The following is an 18,539-nucleotide window of genomic DNA, read 5'->3' on the forward strand; positions in this document are numbered from 1 at the left end:
GAGGGACACAGAGACAGAGTATAGAGCAAGAATTTTCAAGATATAGTGATGAATCAGGCATGGCTGGACTGGAATAGTAGTTATGACCTTAAGTGGTCAGAGGAGTGATGGTGTTGATAGCAGGCATGGTTGGCAGTGAGTCAGATGTCCTTTACCAGATGGTGCATACATCCCCAGCTGCCTTAAGAGTTAATTGATAATGGCTCACGGTTGCCCCCTTCATGGCCCCCTCTGGGGAGATAGCCATCCACAATCAATAATGGACATGGAAGTATAAGAGGCAATCCTTCTTGCCTCAAGGTGGGATCAATTCAGTGCTACAATTTAAGCTCCAGAGCTGTCCATGGGATCAGGCTGAAGCTGGACTCCAGCTGGGACCATAGCCTAATTTAGCTCCTTCCCCTGTCCTATCCTGCTTACCTTTCCTCCTTTCATCTGAGAGCAGTCTCTCAATAAATCACACACACCAGAGTCTCAATAAATCAAGCAGTTCTTGGGAATGCAGACTTACTGTTTATAACAGAATGAGGTGGTTTAAAATTTGGGAAATATAGCTAAGGTTAGGAAGCGGCGATCTGGGAACTCATCCCTGTAGGACTCCTTTTGTAATCATGATTTTATCTCTTGCTTGACAGAACAGGGCCTGGCATACACAAAATGTGCAGCAAATTTTATTTCATTTGTCAAACAAATTTGATTTGGAGTCCATTGAGTTTGAGGAAACATGACATCCAGTATGAGACATGGAACATGGGCATGGGAAAGTGGTTATAGCTGGCAATTTAGATCTTTTAAAGAGAAGGAAGCAATTGAAGAAAGAGGCAGTAATTAGTGTCAAGTGCAAATAAAATCTTTATTCTTTTCAATGTAAAAGCAGCCAACATTTGTCTTTACCTCAGTTAGGTACATAACTCCAATTGCTCTAAATCAATGAGTTATGATCCTTTAGTAATGTTTAGGCAAAATTGCAATTAATGCATTTTGCTCACTGCTAGTAAGTAGGTCTAGTGGAAAAGAAGATTAACATTAGATTGGGAAAATTATTTATGGATTTCGTTTGTATTCTGTATTGCTATTGCCAAAAGATTGAGTGAGCCACTTGAAAATCTCTTAAAACGATGAAATGTACAGAATATATAAAATAATCAAGTATTTGTTGTACTTAGGAGATTTATATCTCTTTTCACTGAATTAATTATACTTTCAAAAAATAGAAATTAAAAAAAAGTCACAAGCATTCAGGTGTCCCAAAGATCACATAATTTATGTTTTCAAATACAAGGCTTCCATTATCCCCAGAAAAGTGGCTTTGAATGTTTCAAACCTTGGTTGCCTAATTTCATCCCATAAACTGTAATTATAGCTCTTTATAACATGCTAAATAATTCCTCCTACTACTGGATGTTTATACCTTTCAAATATTTATAGGCTGTCATCATTCCTTAGTCATCTCTTCACAAAGTTGTACATATTTTATTCCTATAATATTTTTTCATAAATCAATTTCCTCAATACTAAACTGCTTTTCTTATTTCTCCATTCAATTTGTCTCCATCTTTTGATATAGTGCTAATCAAAGCAAATGATATTTCAGGCACAATTTATCCTAAGGTTGTTTGAGAGCATTAAAATTTTCTCATTGGGGATAAAATTACTCATTTACATGTAGCTCAGAATAGTGCTGACTTTGTCGGTATTTTTGTCATTTAACTTCGAAAATACGTAACTAATTTCCCATGTAATGGTATTCAAAAATATCTATGCCATTACTGATTCTTCACTGATCATGGATTATGTAGGAATTAAATGAGTGCAGAATATATTTCTGTAATTTGTTTCTTATAAAGAAGCTAGAAATGAGATTCAATATTGCATATATCTATAAACAATATTCTTATTTTTCCCAGTGTCCATCCAAATCAGTAATATCTGGAAACTTAAAAAATATTTTCACTCTAGATTGTTCAGAGATATTAAATTCCAAAATGGTTCAAGGTAAAAACTTCATTTTTACTGTTTTGACATAATTTCTTTCTTACAACTTTTCAGTTGACTAGGCTATGTTATTATGACAGTTTGTTAGGGCAATTCCTTTTGCTTATTATGTCTTGAGCATCCCACTGATTTCATTTATTTATATATATATATATATATATATATATAAGTGTAACATATTGTACATATATATATATGTTATGTGTATATATACCCTAAGTGTAACAGTTATTGTATAAAATATAAAATGCTCAATGTTTTCTTCAACCTTATTCCTCAACAGCTGTATCCTGTATTTATGTATTGCAAGTTTTACAGCATCTTCACATCCCTTCTTAATGTAATACCCCCTATGGGTCTCTAACGCCATCAAGGATAGTAACAGGTCTGGGCTCTGAAGGTCCCACTTAATCTGACTCCACAACATCTTTCTGGTCTCCACTATTTTCACTCCACCCCATGAGCTCTTTGCCCAACTACGTGCACCATCTGGGAAGCCTTTTGAAGAATCCCGTAGAATTAATTGCTCCTTCCTCCCAGTTCTCGTTGCCTTAATTTGTACCTCTAGGATAGCTCTTGTTTTGCTGAAAGATTTACTGCTCTTTGTACATATTGCCTGTCTCCCACATATCATTACATGAACTTATTTTTCCTCTGCCCAGTGCCTCCTAAGAGTAACATTTAATAAATAACTGTTGAATAGTGGCAACTCAAGATTTTACTTAGGATCTGGGGTGACAGTCCAGTTGAAACCTGGGAGACCTGTCCTGAACCTGCATGGGCAGAGCAAATGCACTGCCTCTACTCAGGGTGCTTATTGGAGGGTGGTTTTGGGTGAACTGAGAGAGATCATAAGAGGAACTGCCCTTTGGTGTTGGAAACAACCAAGTGAGGAAAGAAGTTGAAGACAGTCAGGTTAAGAACAGCCAAATGATTCACAAGAGTCACCTCATGAATTATGGAAATTAAAATCTTGGGCTCTTGTTTTCTTCATGATATTGGTTCCCATGATTTCATTTTGCTCTGGGTCTTTCTCTTGCTCTTACACCTACTGACATTAAAGGAGAGGACATTTTTCTATTCTCATGAAATCAGTTTAAGAGACAGTGTCACCTTTTCCTATCTTGGTCCCATAATCAACCAATGTTCAGTCCGAAAATGACAGAAGCCACTCTAGGTATTTCAGACAGAAGTGATTTCATACAAGAAACTGGTTTCAAAAGTGCTGGAAGGCCTGAAGGAGCAAAAGGCCAAAGGTGTGCAACACAGAGCCAGTGACTACCAGTGACTACAGGAAGTCGCTACCAGGCTTGGCTTAGCTGGAGGAGCACAGAGGCAGGGGAGACCTGGTTGGGGGTGGCTCCCAGCAGACAAGGCTGGAGGCCTGAAACCACGTTGCTACCAACTCCTCTGTCACTGTGCTGCAGCTGCCAAAAGCCACAGAGAGTGCAGCCTGCCGACTTTACTGGACTTTACTGCTGCTTTTCTGCTCCTGGAACTGTGGACAGTGCTGGAACCACAGAAGGCTACTATTGCAGTAAGAAGCAGTTATTATTACAAATAAACAAACAAAATAAATATTTTATTTCATCTATCCAATCTCCTGTGAGTGCTTGTATTTAAAAGAACCTATTCAAAAATTATTTGGCAGAGAAATTTGGGAAATTTAATTTTCTGTTAAAAAAGGGAAGGGAGGGAAACAGAGAAATCTGGCAAATAAGCATCACACACCCTTATCCCACAAAACATTTGGCATAATTCCAGTTCTCTACTTTCTTCTCCAATAACAAAATAATTATAGCAAGTTAAGTGTCCATATCAGTACAACTTAACATTCATAACCTGGTAAAAGTAGTTTCAGTATATTCAAATTTTCCAGGTGTTTATTTAGATAAGCATGATCTACAATGCATTCTATAGAATATATCCTAACAAAATGGTTCAAGGTGAAATGAGTTTGAGAAACTCTGTACTTTATACCCATCTCTTGGAATTTCACACTTCATATTAGCACAGTAAAGGCTCTCAAAAATCCATTAGTCTCAAATCATATTTGACATTGTTTGACTTTGCAGTCTATATACCTTAGTGAAAAAAAACAGACTGATACTGTATTAGTCACATACAGTATTCTAACATCGGGCTACTCAGTAGAAAACTGTTCCTGGACCCTAATGAGATGTGTACAGAAACTGAGTAGTAATATTTGTAACATTTATAGCAATTTAATAAGACTAACTTTATGTCTGTTAAATCTAAAAAAAAAAAAATTCTTTAATTTTTTTCCTAATAGTTGATTTTGTTTTTACATATAATTCTGATAGACTGGGGGGAAAAGATTTGATCCTTCTCCAGAGAGTTTGAGAAACTCTGTTATAGTAGAAGTAGAATACAGTTGCAAAAGCCTTAAAGAAGGGAAGAGACCACTGAGTTTAGGAACTGACTGTAGGCTCATGACTGGGAGCATAGCTATGTGCAGAGTTGAGGACAAAAACATAAAAGGACTGGATTTTATTCTGTACAATGGGGAGTCACTGAAGAATTTTCAAAAATTTAAACTGACACGTGATTATAATATAGACGTTAAAAACAATCATTCTAACTGCTTTATGAAAAATGAGTTGAAATAAAGTGTGTAAAACAATTGGTCAGTTCAGAAGCCTTCAGAAGTTCAGTGGGAGAGGATTCTGGCTTAGACTGTGACAGTGATGGGCTAACTGAGGGAGAACTGGAAGAGAGCTGACACATGCCTCCCTTGTGGGTTGGAGGCAAATGCGGAGAGGGAAACGGCAAGGGGATCAGGAAGATGCCTAAGTTCCCCAGAGGAGAAGTTAAGGCCAGATATACACCTTCAGGGATGATCAACATTTAGTTTTCATAGCCATGGGAACTAAGTAATATTGAAGATACAGTAAAAGGGAAAAAATTGAGGGCTCAGGACTGAACCCTGAAGAGTATCTTTGGGCCTTCTATAGTCCTAAGGAGGAATCTAGCTTGAAGATAACCAATTACCTCAAAGACATGTTATAATTCCTACATGTTCAGATTTGTGTCTAGATATCTCTAACATTGAATCCCATTCAGTACATTTACTGAGTGTCTATACGGTTTAAGAGACTGAGGAAGGTGTTGTAAAAGGTAAAATCCAAACGAGCAAACTTTAAGAGTTTGGTATCTGGATACATACAAAAATCTAAGATACGTACAAAAGTGCAAGTCAAATTTGACAGATGCTATAAGAGAATTATAAAGCAAAATGGGAATCTACAGAAGTCAAACTGGAAAATTTCATGGAGAAGGTTAGCATTGAGCTTGTCTTGAAAGAGGTACATGAATGTTAATAAGAAAGATCACATGTATATATATGTATGTGTGTATAAATACATATATTTTTCCCCATGCAGCATACATGTACATTTATGTCTATATCTACATTAGTCATTGTATATATGAGCTCATAGTTCCAATCCAATTCTAGTTCAACAGCACAGTGTTAGTCTTTCTCTAACATACAACTGGCTTCCACAGTTTAAAAGAAATTTGTTTTTTTATTCAATGTTAGTATATATAAGTAAGTTTCAGAATTGCTAACTCATACCCCTGTGAGAAACACATTAACTAGCATATAGCAACTAGGTACAATAGTTTTTTTTTCTTTAGTTTTAATAGAATTCAATCAAAATACTGACTTCTAAAAGTTACTTATGTTAGTTCTGTTCTCTACCCGTGTCAGTGTGGTAATGTCATTCATAGGTTAGACTAACAACATTTGATAGTTTATATTCCATTTTGGCATACCTCCACATCTTAGTATATTTTTATCTAGTTTATATCAAGTAAAATCCACTCATTGTGGTGTATAATTCCCTAGGTTTTGACAAATGCTTAGGGCCAAATATCCACCTCCATGGTCATGACAAAGCAGTTCTCTCACCCCAAAACTTCCCTGGTGCTGCTCCTTTGTAGACAACCACTATCCCCACCTGCAATCTTTGGCAATCACTCATCTGTGTTCTGTCTCAATTTTGGTCTTTTCCAGGAAGGTATATACATGGAATAATATGGGTCTGTCTACTTTTACTTGGCAAAATATATTTGAGATTAATCAGTGTGGTTGCAAGCATCAATAGTTCATTTCTTCTTACTGCAGAGTAGCATTCCCTTGTGTGACTGTTTCATGCTTTATTTATCTGTTCACTGGTTGAAAGACATCTGGGCCAGAGTTTGGGGTTATTATGAATAAGGCTATGACAAACACTCATGCACAGGTTTTTGTGCAAATAACAAGTTTCAATTCTCTTGGGTGAATACGTAGGAGGCTTTGAATTTTTTTCCTCTTTGTGTTTCAGTATAGGTAATTGCTGTAGACTGATGTTCAAAGTTCACCGATTCATTGTTACATCTTCTGATGTGCCCATTGAAGGCATTCTTCACTTCTGTTGCTGTGATTTTCACATTTTGCATTTCAGTTTGATTGATCCTTATAGTTTCCATTTCTCCTGACATCGCCCATCTGATCTTGCATGTTGTACTCCTCTTTCACTACAGCTTTATCATATTACTCATAGTTATTTTCAATTTCCTGTAAGATAGTTCCAACATCTCTGTCATATCTGGGGTTTGGTTCTGTTGACTGCTTTGACAGTGCGGTGTTCTTTTTTATCACCTTTTTGTATGACTTGTAACTTTGTTGAAAGCCAGACATCTTGTTAAGGACAGCAGAGATGAGGAAAATAGATTTTATGCCTGAAAATGCATACACCTGTCTGTCCTTCTGCTAGGATTCTAGAGTGAGAGTCTGAGTTAGTAGTAGGGCTCAGTTTGATTTTCTTCCTCCACTGCAGTGGTTATCCTTAGGGCACCAGGAGCAATAAATTCCTTTGGTGACAGTTGGGGGCTGGTTTGCCTGTAGCTTTTTTCAATTCTGCTCCACCCTAAGTTTTAGATCTTCCCTTTGCATTATATCTCAGAAACGGTCTGTGCCCACACTCTTCGGCCTCTTCCAGCAAGATCCCACTGTAACTTGCTACTCCACTTGTGAGCATGTTGAGGGGGAGGAAAAACGCTCTGTCCTATTAAGCCGTGTCTTAGGCAGCACTGTGTATGGGGGTGTGGTCTTCTCAGTACTCCTCTCCCTCCCTGTAGTTCAGGGCCTTATAGATATTCTAGTGCCTCACCCCAAGGTGGGGTGACCAACTCCTCCCAGTTTCTCAGGGACTTTTCCAGTTTTAGAGTGCAAAGTCCCATGTCACTCCTGGATAAACTGAAACTAGTAGTAGAAAGTATTTTCTTTTTTTTATTGTACTTTAGGCTCTGGGGTACATGTGCAGATCATGCAGGATTGTTGCATAGGTACACATATGGCAATGTGGTTTGCTGCCTCCATCCCCCCGTCACCTATATCTGGCATCTTTCCCCACATTATCCCTCCCCGACCTCCTTGTTCCTCAGCTGCAATGGGTTTTCCCCAGCGTCCTAAGGGTGACAGCCCTGGCTACCCTCCTCCCCTTAGGTGAAAGCTTTTGTCCACAATAAAAGAGAAGGTCCTGGTCAGGGAGAAATTGCTCCTTTCAGCAGAGGCTGCTATTTTGCTTTCTCACTGTGCTACTGATAGGGATCCTGGAGAAGAGCTTGCAGGGAAGTGCAAACTCTCCTGTACCTGAAACTCCCAGGGCCTCCACATTCTCATACTAGCCCACATGCAGCCTCTACCAATTCATTAACTATGCTGGCTGGGTCCTTTCTACCAGTGTCTTGCTGTGTCTGCCCCAAATGCCACTATATACCTATGAAAATGGCAAAAATAACCTGAAATAACAACAAAACCAACTGACAATATCAAGTGCTAACAATGAAGAAGAGCAAGTGCAATTGTCATATATTGCTAGTGGGAATCCAAAATGGTATAGAAATTCTGGAGCAGTTTGGTGGGTTATTTTATTTTTGATATTTATTTATTAATTTGTTTAAAGACAGGGTCTTGCTGTAGTGTCCAGGCTGGAGTGTAATGATGCAATCATAGCTCACTACAGCCTCAAACTCCTGAGATCCTCCTGCCTTAGTCTCCTGAATAGCTGAGATTATAGGAGTGAGCTGCTATGCCTGGCAGATTCTTAAAGTTAAACATACACTTACCATATCACCCAGCAATCCCATTTAGCCTAGAGAAATAGAAATATATTTCACAGATGAAAACTTAGATACAAATAATTACAGCAACTTCATTCACAGTCACCAAGATTTGGAAACTATCTCAATGTCAATAGGTGAATAAATAAGCAAGTTGTAGTCTTCACAGCAGACTACCGCTCAGGAATAAAAAGGAACTAATTATCCATACACTGATAAATGGATCTGAAGGCAGTATACTGACTGAAAGAAGCCAGTCATAAAATGTTACGAACCAAAAGACTCCATGTAAATGACACTCTAGAAAAGGTAAAGCTATTGGGAGAACAGATCAGTGACTTAAAGGGGTTAGGATCAGAGAAGTGATGACTAAAAAGAAACAGTATTAGGGTAATTTTAGTGATGCTGGAACTGTTCTGTATCCTGACTGTGTTATCAGTGGTTCCATGAATCTACACACATGCTAAGATACACAGAATTGTATAGCAATAACTTATTTTTATGGTTTTAATTTTTTGAACAGGGTTTAAAACAAAAAACTTGAGTGACAAAAACATTCCTATTATTTAGATTACTTAGAATGTTTTGATATTAAAAACAACCATTAAACTAATGTTAACGAATGTATTTAATAAAAATTATAGGGTTAAAAAATGTTACAGTTATCTTTTTAACAGAGGTTTTCTTTGAAAATAAGATAAGGGATGCAAAGTTCAATATAATTCAATAAACATTTTTTGAGTATCTACAGAAATTTAACAAATGGTATTTGTAATATTTATGAGTTAAAGATAATTATGAGACAGAAATAATCATTAGATAGTACTAGGTAATAAAACATACTAATTACCATAGTGGTTATAATAGCTATTAACTAGTAGAGCAAGTGTAAGTATAATGACCATCAAATAGTTTAAAATTTTCTGTTAATCATTCAATGAAGACATAGATTGTAAAGAGAAGCTGAATCTACCTGGTTATATGCCATTATGTAGAAATAACAGAGCTAGCAGAGGAATTTCTATGGACCTACTTATCCAAGTTTTTCTAACACAGAGAAATCTACAGAGTTGAAAATAACATCAACTTACAAGACATGCATGAGCCCGAAACTGTTAAAATATTGGGACTTTCTGTAAGAATTCAACATGTACTTTGTATCTCTAATATACCTTACTCTCTGTAAACACCCAGTATATATTAAATTAATATACTGTAAGAGATCTAAGTAAACAATACAAATCCAGTTTGTAAAGAAAAGAGGGCCAAATGTGCAGAGAGATAAAATTTCAACATGGTAGCTGACATTCTAAATGCCAAAGAAACTTCCACAATATTCCTGGATTGCATGTAAAAGAGAAATGGAAATGATACTTTAGGGTAGTTACTGAAATTACAACCAAACCTGACTGCTCCTATCTAAATATCTGACTAATACAGGCCAATTATGAGTATACTCATCAACCTATGGCAGCTATGAGTTGCATATACAGTGGTGTGTGTGTCTGCATGTGTATTGTGTGTGTGCAGCTGAATTTTCTTATTAAACACATTTAAAAAGTTTGACTCAGATGTACAGAGTTTGAAAGAACCGCACTTCATTGTTGTGTATGATAATCCACTGCCAGACAGACTGCAAGTTTATCACTTTCCTTGAACCCATCAGAAAACTGAGGTTGCAGGACAACCTACTGGCCCCAAATCTGAGGAACAAGAAGTATCTGTAGGGAAAGATAAGACAGCTTGCTGACCTGGGGCAGACATAGTCAGACACTGGTAGAAAGAACCTAGCCAGAATAGTCAATGAATTGGTAGAGGCTGCATGTGGGCTGGTAGGAGAATGTGGAGGCCCTGGCAGTTTCCCATACAGGAGAGTTCACACCCTCCTGCAAGCTCTTCTCCAGGAGCTCCACCAGAAGCACAATGAGAAAGCATAACAGCAGTCTCTGCTGAAAGGAGCAAGAACCCCACCCCCCTCAACCAGGACCTTCTCCTTTATCTCTCCGGTGAAACAAAAGCTTTCACCTAAGAGAAGGAAGGCAGCCAATGCTGCCACCCTTAGGATGCTGGGGAAGACCCACTGCAGCTGAGGAATAGAACACACTCTCTATTCCTAGCTTCAGTTTGTCCAGGACTGATGTGGGACTTTCAGAGCTACAACTGGAAAAGTCCCTGACTGGGTGCAGCACTAGAATATCTATAGGGCCCAAAACTACAACTGAGGGAGGGAGAGGAGTACTGAGAAGACCACACCCTTGTTAAGATGGGAACTTGGGTTTGCCTGTCTGTCTTTATACCTTATTGAAGTTTATGAAGGCCTGTTCTCAGTAGGCTGGTCTTCTCATGGACATCTAGTGTTAGGCAAAGAGTTCTTAGGTGTGAAAACACATCATCCATACAATTTTTGAAAAGTCATACATTTAGTTTTTTATCAAAATTTAAAACTTTTGCTCTGCAAATGATACCATTGAGAGAATGAAAAGACATGTTAGAGGTTGGGTGAAAATATTAGCAAATTATGTATTCCCCCAAAAAAATTGTGTAGAAAGAACTCTCAACATTGAACAATAAGAAAACAATGCAATTTTCAAAATCAGCAAAAGATTAGAAGCAACATTTTTACCAGGGGAAATATAAAGCTGGACAAATAGATAAGCATATGAAAAGATGTCCATATTATTAGCCGTTTATGGAAATACAAATTGTGATTAGTAACACTCATAATTAGACAAATGAACAAACAAGAATTTGAGAAGTACCTAAAATATATCACTTCTTATAAAAGGTTCTGAGAAAGAAAAATATCAGCACCAATGCAATTTGCTAATTTTTTTTTTGAGATGGAGTTTTGGTCTTATTACCTAGGTTGGAGTGGAATGGTGTTTGGCTCACTGCAACATCCACCTCCCAGAGTCAAGTGATTCTCAGGCCTCAGCCTCCCAAGTAGCTGGGACAACAGGTGTGTGCCACCATGCTCAGCTAATTTTTGTATTTTTAGTAAAGATGGGGTTTCACCATGTTGGCCTGGCTGGTTTCGAACTCCTGACCTCAGGTGATCCACCTGCCTCAGCCTCCCAAAGTCCTGGGATACAGGCATGAGCCACTGTGCCTGGCCTGCAATTTGCTAATTTTAATTAAAGGTAATAGTTGAGGTAACAATGGGGTGTCTTTAAGAACTGGGAAATATGGTTTTCCTCTGAGAACTAAGTTTTGATTCAGCATTAAATGGATTCAGGTTAAAAACAGCAGTTACCACAGCAAGAGTGACTGCAAGGCTTCCAAGGCAGCCTGTGCCCTGATCACAATATTCACGTACAAGAAGACTGAAAATCAGACTGCCAGTCATCAAAAATCAAAATACTGAGAGGTGGTTGATAAGTAATCATGATACCCAAGCCCCCAGTGCTCCCACTCTCTCCCGGACACCCTGGAACTCCCCATAATCCAGCAGTTAGCAGAGCAGGGAGCCTCCAACAGTGCCCCTCCTGCTGGCACTCTGCTTGACTGGAGCCCATAACTGGGTTGTTATACATTTAGAATATCCTCCCTGAATCATCCACTCAAGTAGTTTAATCACTGATGTATCCTCAGAAAAGGCAGCATCCAAAAGACACAGTGTGACCAATAGAACATTTCCTGGGGTTGAGGATATGCTGTTATGCCCCCCATCATACACAAAAGGAGGCTGTAGACTTTGGGACCTTAAGATCTTTTAACATTCAAATCCCATAGCATCCCCTGTTTTGATTTCCAACTCACCAAGCTTGGTGGGCAGACACTGGCATGGACTAGGCTTACCAGTTACAGTTGTCACTGTGAATGAAGATTGACATTCTGATTTTACAGGCTAGTCTCTTGAGAGCTCACCCCAAGAGCAGGTTAGTATGAGTGAGCATCCTCAAGTCCAAAGGCTGCCTCTCCAGTGTGCTCAATTCCCCATGGGGAATGCCACCCAGTAAGAGGTGGTAGGAGCCAGCCAGTCTCTCCAATAACTCCTCTCTGCTTATACAGGCTTATCCCTGGTAACTTCTACCATCATCAGTAGTTATGGAACATTAGTTTTCTACATTAAACCATCGTGTCATTGTCTTTAAGCAGCGATGAAACAGTTGTTTCAACCTTCTCTGAAGCTCATTTTAACATCAAGAAGCAATCTCTAACCTGCAGGGTTGGGACTAGGTGAAGTGAGTAAGATGGTTAGGGTGCAAAATTTAAGGAGGCATTCACTCTCAGGGTCCCGCCAGTGCCCTGAGTGTATTTTAGGTCAGCTTTGTTGTGTCACCTGTATCTCCAGCTCCAGTGAAGAAGGGAAGTAAGTTACTAGTGATGAGATCAGCTGAGCTTACGGAAGGTGAGAAGGAGAACCAAGTTCTTGACCTTTCTCTTCTCTCCTTTTTGTCACTAACATTCTTGAAAAAGTATGTTCTACACCAGCAGCCTCTTCCTCCTCTTTCTATTCACATTTTTATCTTTTCACCATTTTATAGAAATTACTCTAAGATCACAATATGCAAAATTTGTTGGCCTTATTTTAGCTTTTCTCTAAATAGTATCTCCTCAGCTTTTGATACTGACCGTGGAAAAAGGTTTGTGTCTCATTCACCATGTTTTTATCAGCATCTATCACAGATCACAGCGACTGGCTCCTAGAAAGCACTAACTAAATTTTTATTGAAAAAAATAACTTATTTTATTGACAAAAGAAAGAAAATCATTCCCCTTTTGTTGTGTTCTCACAGCATTTTGTTCATGGGATCTTGTACTATCATTCATATTTATTCATCTGAGTTCCAGAGGGATTGAGAGCAACAACTGCGTCTCGTAGTTCTTTGTATCCTAGCCTAGCAAAGGGCCTGACATAATAGGTGTTCAGTAAAACTTTATAGAATAAATAAAATTGGTGACTAATGACACAATGATGTTCTAGTTACTCCAGTGATTTGTGATGAATCATTTCAAAATATAGTGGCTGATATGGTTTGGCTGTGGCCCACCCAAATCTCATCTTGAATTGTAGCTCCCATAATTCCCATATGTTGTGGGAGGGACCTGGTGGAAGATAAGTGAATCATGGGGTGGTTTCCCCATACTGTTCTCATGGTAGTGAATAAGTCTCACAAGATCTGATGATTTTATAAGGGGTTTCCTTTTGCTTGGCTCTCATTCTCTCTTTTCTGCTGCCATGTAAGACATGCCTTTTATGATAGTGAGGCCTCCTAGCCACGTGGAACTGGGAGTCCATTAAACCTCTTCTTTATTAAATAACCAGTCTCTGGCATGTCTTTCTCAGCAGCACTGAAACCAACTAATACAGTGGGTTAAAACAATAATTGTTTATTTCCTCTCACTTTTTCTGTTGGTCAGGAATCTAGGAAAAGCTAGGCTGGATAGCTCTCACTGCTTAAGCAACAGAGGGGAGGGGCCATTGATGTGGTTGCAGTCAGATGTCAGAGCTGCAGGAATCTGAAGGCTTGACTGGGGCTGGATGATCCCTTTCCAAAGTGGCTTACTAACACTGCTGGCAAGTTAGTGCTGTCTGTTGGTGAGGGAGCTCTGTTTCTCTCCTTGTGGGCCTCTCTACAGACCTCCTCAAGTGTCCTCATGACATGGCAACCGGCTTCCCCCAGAGTAAGCAATCCCAAGGTGAAAGCTATGATGCCTTTTACGACCTAGACTCAGAAGTCACATGCCTTTTTATATCCCTCATATTTTACTGGTCACACGGAACCGACATTCAGTGTGGGAGGCGACTGAATATCAGGAAGTGAGGATAATTAGGGCTGACTTGGAAACTAGGTACAATAGATGATTGACCATGAAAGAAAAATTTCACATTAAAGCAAAGCTATTCTCCAGGCACACTTCTAAAGGTAATTGTAAGCTATGAAGCTGGAAGAAATAGTTGTTGCCTGATTGGATGGCCCTTATCTTTGAAGATATAGGCATCTAGATTAATTGTATTTCTCTCTGCCACCTGTAGCAATACCTCAGTTCTCTCCTGATGAGGTTGCTGACAGTCTATAAGGAATTAGTCTTTACCCATCCCCCAAACAGCACACTCATCTCATAGAACACCAGACCAGAGTCTGGGGTTGGTTTAGGCTTAAGCAGCCTGGACTTTTCTTTGGGCAGGAACATGATTTTATTCCTCTGGTGCATTGAGGCTGCAATTAGGTTTTAGGAATGCATTTATCTGTATCCCCGTGGCGTGTCCCAAGGCCCAGTGACAGCAGGACTTCTGGTTCTGATGTATCCTCATAGAATCATCTGCACTCAGAGGAGCCTGGAGGAAACCCATCCCTGCCAACTGCCCCTGGGGTCCTTTTACAAGATAAAGAGAAGGCAGAAACTCCAAGGAAGGCTGGAGGAAACCCATGAGAATCACATATTCCTTGGCTACAGATTTAATGACAAGTGCCCTTCTGAGCCGGGGGAGAGTCTAATGTGTTTACTCATCCATTTTTTATTCCATTACTTGTAATGATTCAGAAGAGATAAATTTCAAGGATCAAGAATAAGAAATAAAATAAAAATACATACTCAATGTAATAATTGGGAAAAAAGATTGTGGAATACATGTCCATTTTTATTCATGGAAAACAAGCAATTTTGGAGGGTAGGGGCAACTTTTTTTTTGGAAGTTAAATATTCCTATATCTCAGTGTTTACACTTTTTTTTAAATCAAAATATGGTCTAAATCCTGAATTATCCAAATAAGAACGCTAAACATTATTTCTGAATGTCATTATTTTAAAAATTTAAATATGGCTCTATTTTTAGTCTACAGGCTGAATTTATGTAAATGATTTACCAAATTCTTATATTAATTTTAATTTAGCTCCACTGATTCCTTATTATGCACTAATTCAATACCCAAATTCTATGAACCTTTTACCTTTGCTTTATTAACCACCTTAGCACGATTAGTAAAAGAAGTCTTTAAGCTATGAAAACACTCAGTATCAGTTTTGAGTCTAGAGTTGGCCTTTGAATTGTAAACTATTTCTTAGTAATAAATTAGTTCTGTAAAAATGTTAAACACTCTTAGCAAACCATATTGCATGGATTCTAGAATGTACAATTTTTCAAATTTAAATATCTTTGAAATAAGATGCATCTGAGAATGATTCTTAGGTTCCATGAAATGCAGTACGTTATTGCTTTTGGTGTATGCTCCAGTGGCCTGGAAAAGGCTGTGAAGGCGCCTGACACATGTAGCTAGGTCAGTCATCTGCTTCCTATCTGTTACTTTACCAAGAAATAATAAAACCAACAGAAAGAACTATCAGAGAAAATGGAAACAGGGCTGCTTTTGATAAAAGAGGCTAAAGATTGGTTTTTGAAAAACGAACCAGTATCCAAAAGCCTGAAACCAAATGTTCTGACCTGGTTTGTCCCTTACACACCTTGCATACCTGCTCCTGGCCACTCTGGCCTTAGGGGCTAATCTTGTTCTTGCCTGGGGCATTTGTCCATGCTAATTCCTTGGCCAAGAATGCTCTTCTCTCTGCCCTTTGCCCGGCTAATTTTTTTTTTTGTTAGCCTGTCCTTCACGTTTTTTCTCTTTTATGTCACCTCCCCAGAGAAATTCCCTTTTAGAGTAAAGCCAAAACCCCATGATCTCACTTTGCCTTCATTGTACTTACAATTTCTAATTATATTATTTTTGAATTTGCTAAATTGCTGTCTTCCTTAATATATTCTAAACCCCCTAGGTCAGGAGCTCTCCCTAGGGCAAGGTGGCTTTCTGTAATGGATGCTGATGAAATAAATTGAGAATAACAAAGATGAATGAATAAATAAACACCCCCAGCAGTACATGTACATCATATCCTGCTACTTTTTGATAAATTCAATGTAGAAGATTTGAAAGACCACATGGGTTCAGCAGAGTCCTGGCAGCAGTTTAGGTGCCAATGAGGGAATTTAATTCATTTGCTACCAATATTTGATAGTAAAATATTTGACATTTTATATCTACAATAAAAGCAGGCTGGGTGTGGTGGCTCACACCTGTAATCCCAGCACTTTAGGAGGTTGGAGGTGGGCAAATCACCTGAGGTCTGGAGTTCGAGACCAGCCTCACCAACTCTACTAAAAGTACAAAAATTAGCCAGACATGGTGTTGCATGCCTGTAGTCCCAGCTACTTGGGAGGCTGAGGGAGGAGAATCGCTTGAACCCAGGAGGCAGAGGTTGCAGTGAACTGGGATGGAGCCATTGCACTCCATCGAGAGACTCGTCTCAAAAAAAAAAAAAAAAAAAAAAAAAAAAAAAAAGCAGAAATCTCTTTGCTACTACAAGTTCAGTTTAGTTGAAATTAGACATATGTGTATTTACTTCTGTGTCTCATTTAAAACAACCTGAAAGCTTTGGTTATGGTACATAGGAATTGCTTTAATTGGGTCATTTCTTTGAGAAGAATAAGAAGGAATTTTAAGGAAGAGGTAATGGAGAGCAGAGATATTTTTGCAACAAACCTTAGAAAGATTAAAAAAAATGCAGAAAAACATTGGATTGCACAATTGCATTGTCCAAAAAGGAAGAAAGATTTTTGTAAGAGGGACTTTGGTGATGTTAGCAATGGGCAGGGATACAGGAGAAGATATCTCAGAATCATACAAGAAGTATAGAACATTTGCAGAAAGGAAGAAGGAAAAAAACAAAATATATGACATATTATAAACTCCTACCTTAAGAAAGGAAGATCCTGGGAAATTTCCAGCAGGTCTTGTCTGGTCAGAAACTGTACGTGAGTTTGCACATGCTGCGTCCTGCATGAAGATGTTGAGTTAAGGTTCTAGGAGGAAACTCCAGTCCAGGCCCTGCTCACTAAGCCCTGGAGGAAGGGTATCTTATTCTCAAGAACACCAAGTTCCCATGGGTGCTAGTAGAGGCCCTTGGCTATGGTCAACGGAAAGAATATTACAGCATGTTATTACTAATTTCAGATGTTTCTTTAGAGAACCATCTTCATTATTTAAGATAATACTATTTTTTTCCCTCCATAGATTTCAGGTTCTTGGGAAGTACTGAGGAGTTAACTTCTGAGGTTGGAGAAAATGGCCCTTGATCTGCCCTTTCCTTTTATTTGAAAGACTCTCAAATTATGTAATAAAACTTTGTTCACGTTCCTAAAACAGAATTGACTAAAAGACAATCAAGATATGCCAGATACATTTGGGTTTCATCCAAAAATGTTTAGTTCCTGAAACACCAGTTCCTTTGTAAGATGGCCTCACCCTTAAAGGATTTCATAACAAAGCTGAAAATGGTTAATTTGAAGTGTGGCTATAGTATCTGCTTAATTTAGAGCAGATTCTACTTACAGGGAATCAAACTATATTATACTCCATTGTGATAAGAGTTTCTCCTTGTTCCACATGTTTATATTAATGTTGAATTATATGTTCTTTAAAGACATATTGGATGAATAATCATTATAGCTAAAATATATTAATAAATTAATAGATGCCTGGCACTGAGCTAAGTGATGATTTTTTTATATGAAGCAAAGGTACACTTCTTTATTGTTGATGCAGGAATGTTAAACAGTGTGAAAGGTAGGGATAATAAAGTTTAGGCACTTGAGAAGGATAATTTCTGTGTATAGAACCTTGGGATGACAGGCCTTCAGAATTAACTTTTTAAAATAATACATAGATTAGGCACAATGTGGTCATGCTAAGTGCTTTAAACTTTTAAAATTAATTATATAAGGTTGGTGTTATAATTCATGTAAAAGTATGTTCTTTAGAAAATATATTGCACAATCTGGCATATCATTTATGGTACTGATAAATGATAAAAACTGATACTTTTTCAAAAGTGGTATAAAAGGTAAGGATTTAACTGCAGTAGTTACTTATATGTTTATATGCACAAACACAGATACGGTTACACAAATACTTCTCACCATTTCATCATCTACTGATGTATCACAAACTACTGTTACTGTAACCTACAGCAACAATCATTTTATTGCATTTCACTCTTCTGTGGGTCAGAAATCTGAGCAGGGCTTTGCTGGGTAGTCTCTTTATTCCATGTAGGGTCGACGGAGGTCACTGAAAGATAATCAGCTGGTGGATGGGTTGGTCTGGAGGATTCAGTAAAAAACCAGTGGAATCCAACAGGGGCTCAGCTGGCATCATGACCAGAGGATGACCAGAGGCCACACACAAGTGGCCTTTCTAGTATGGCAATCTCAAACTAGCTGAACTTTTGACATGGGAGCACAGGGCTCCAGAGAAAACATTCCAAGAGACCCCAGTGGAAAATGCAAGTTTCCTTATGGCTTAACTTAGAAAATCCTAGAATATCACTTCTTTCATATTCTATAGTTAAGCAAGTCACTAAGGCCAGCTCCTTCAAGAATAAGGAACAAGACTACTTCTCAACGGGAAGAGAGCAAA

General features: G+C 38.4%; 1 protein-coding gene across 2 annotated transcripts in view; it reads right to left on the reverse strand.

Moving 5' to 3' along the window:
* Window positions 1-18,539, reverse strand: part of LOC128931787 (uncharacterized) — an 82,244-nt gene that overhangs the window by 61,290 nt on the left and 2,415 nt on the right. For both annotated transcript variants that reach the window (XM_078369510.1, XM_078369509.1), the window contains exon 2: window positions 16,818-16,898. In XM_078369510.1, coding sequence (XP_078225636.1) covers window positions 16,818-16,898 — 81 coding nt within the window. The remainder of the gene's footprint in view (window positions 1-16,817; window positions 16,899-18,539) is intronic.

The sequence above is a fragment of the Callithrix jacchus genome, chromosome 4 (genome assembly GCF_049354715.1).
Source record: "Callithrix jacchus isolate 240 chromosome 4, calJac240_pri, whole genome shotgun sequence".
NCBI lineage: Eukaryota > Metazoa > Chordata > Mammalia > Primates > Cebidae > Callithrix > Callithrix jacchus.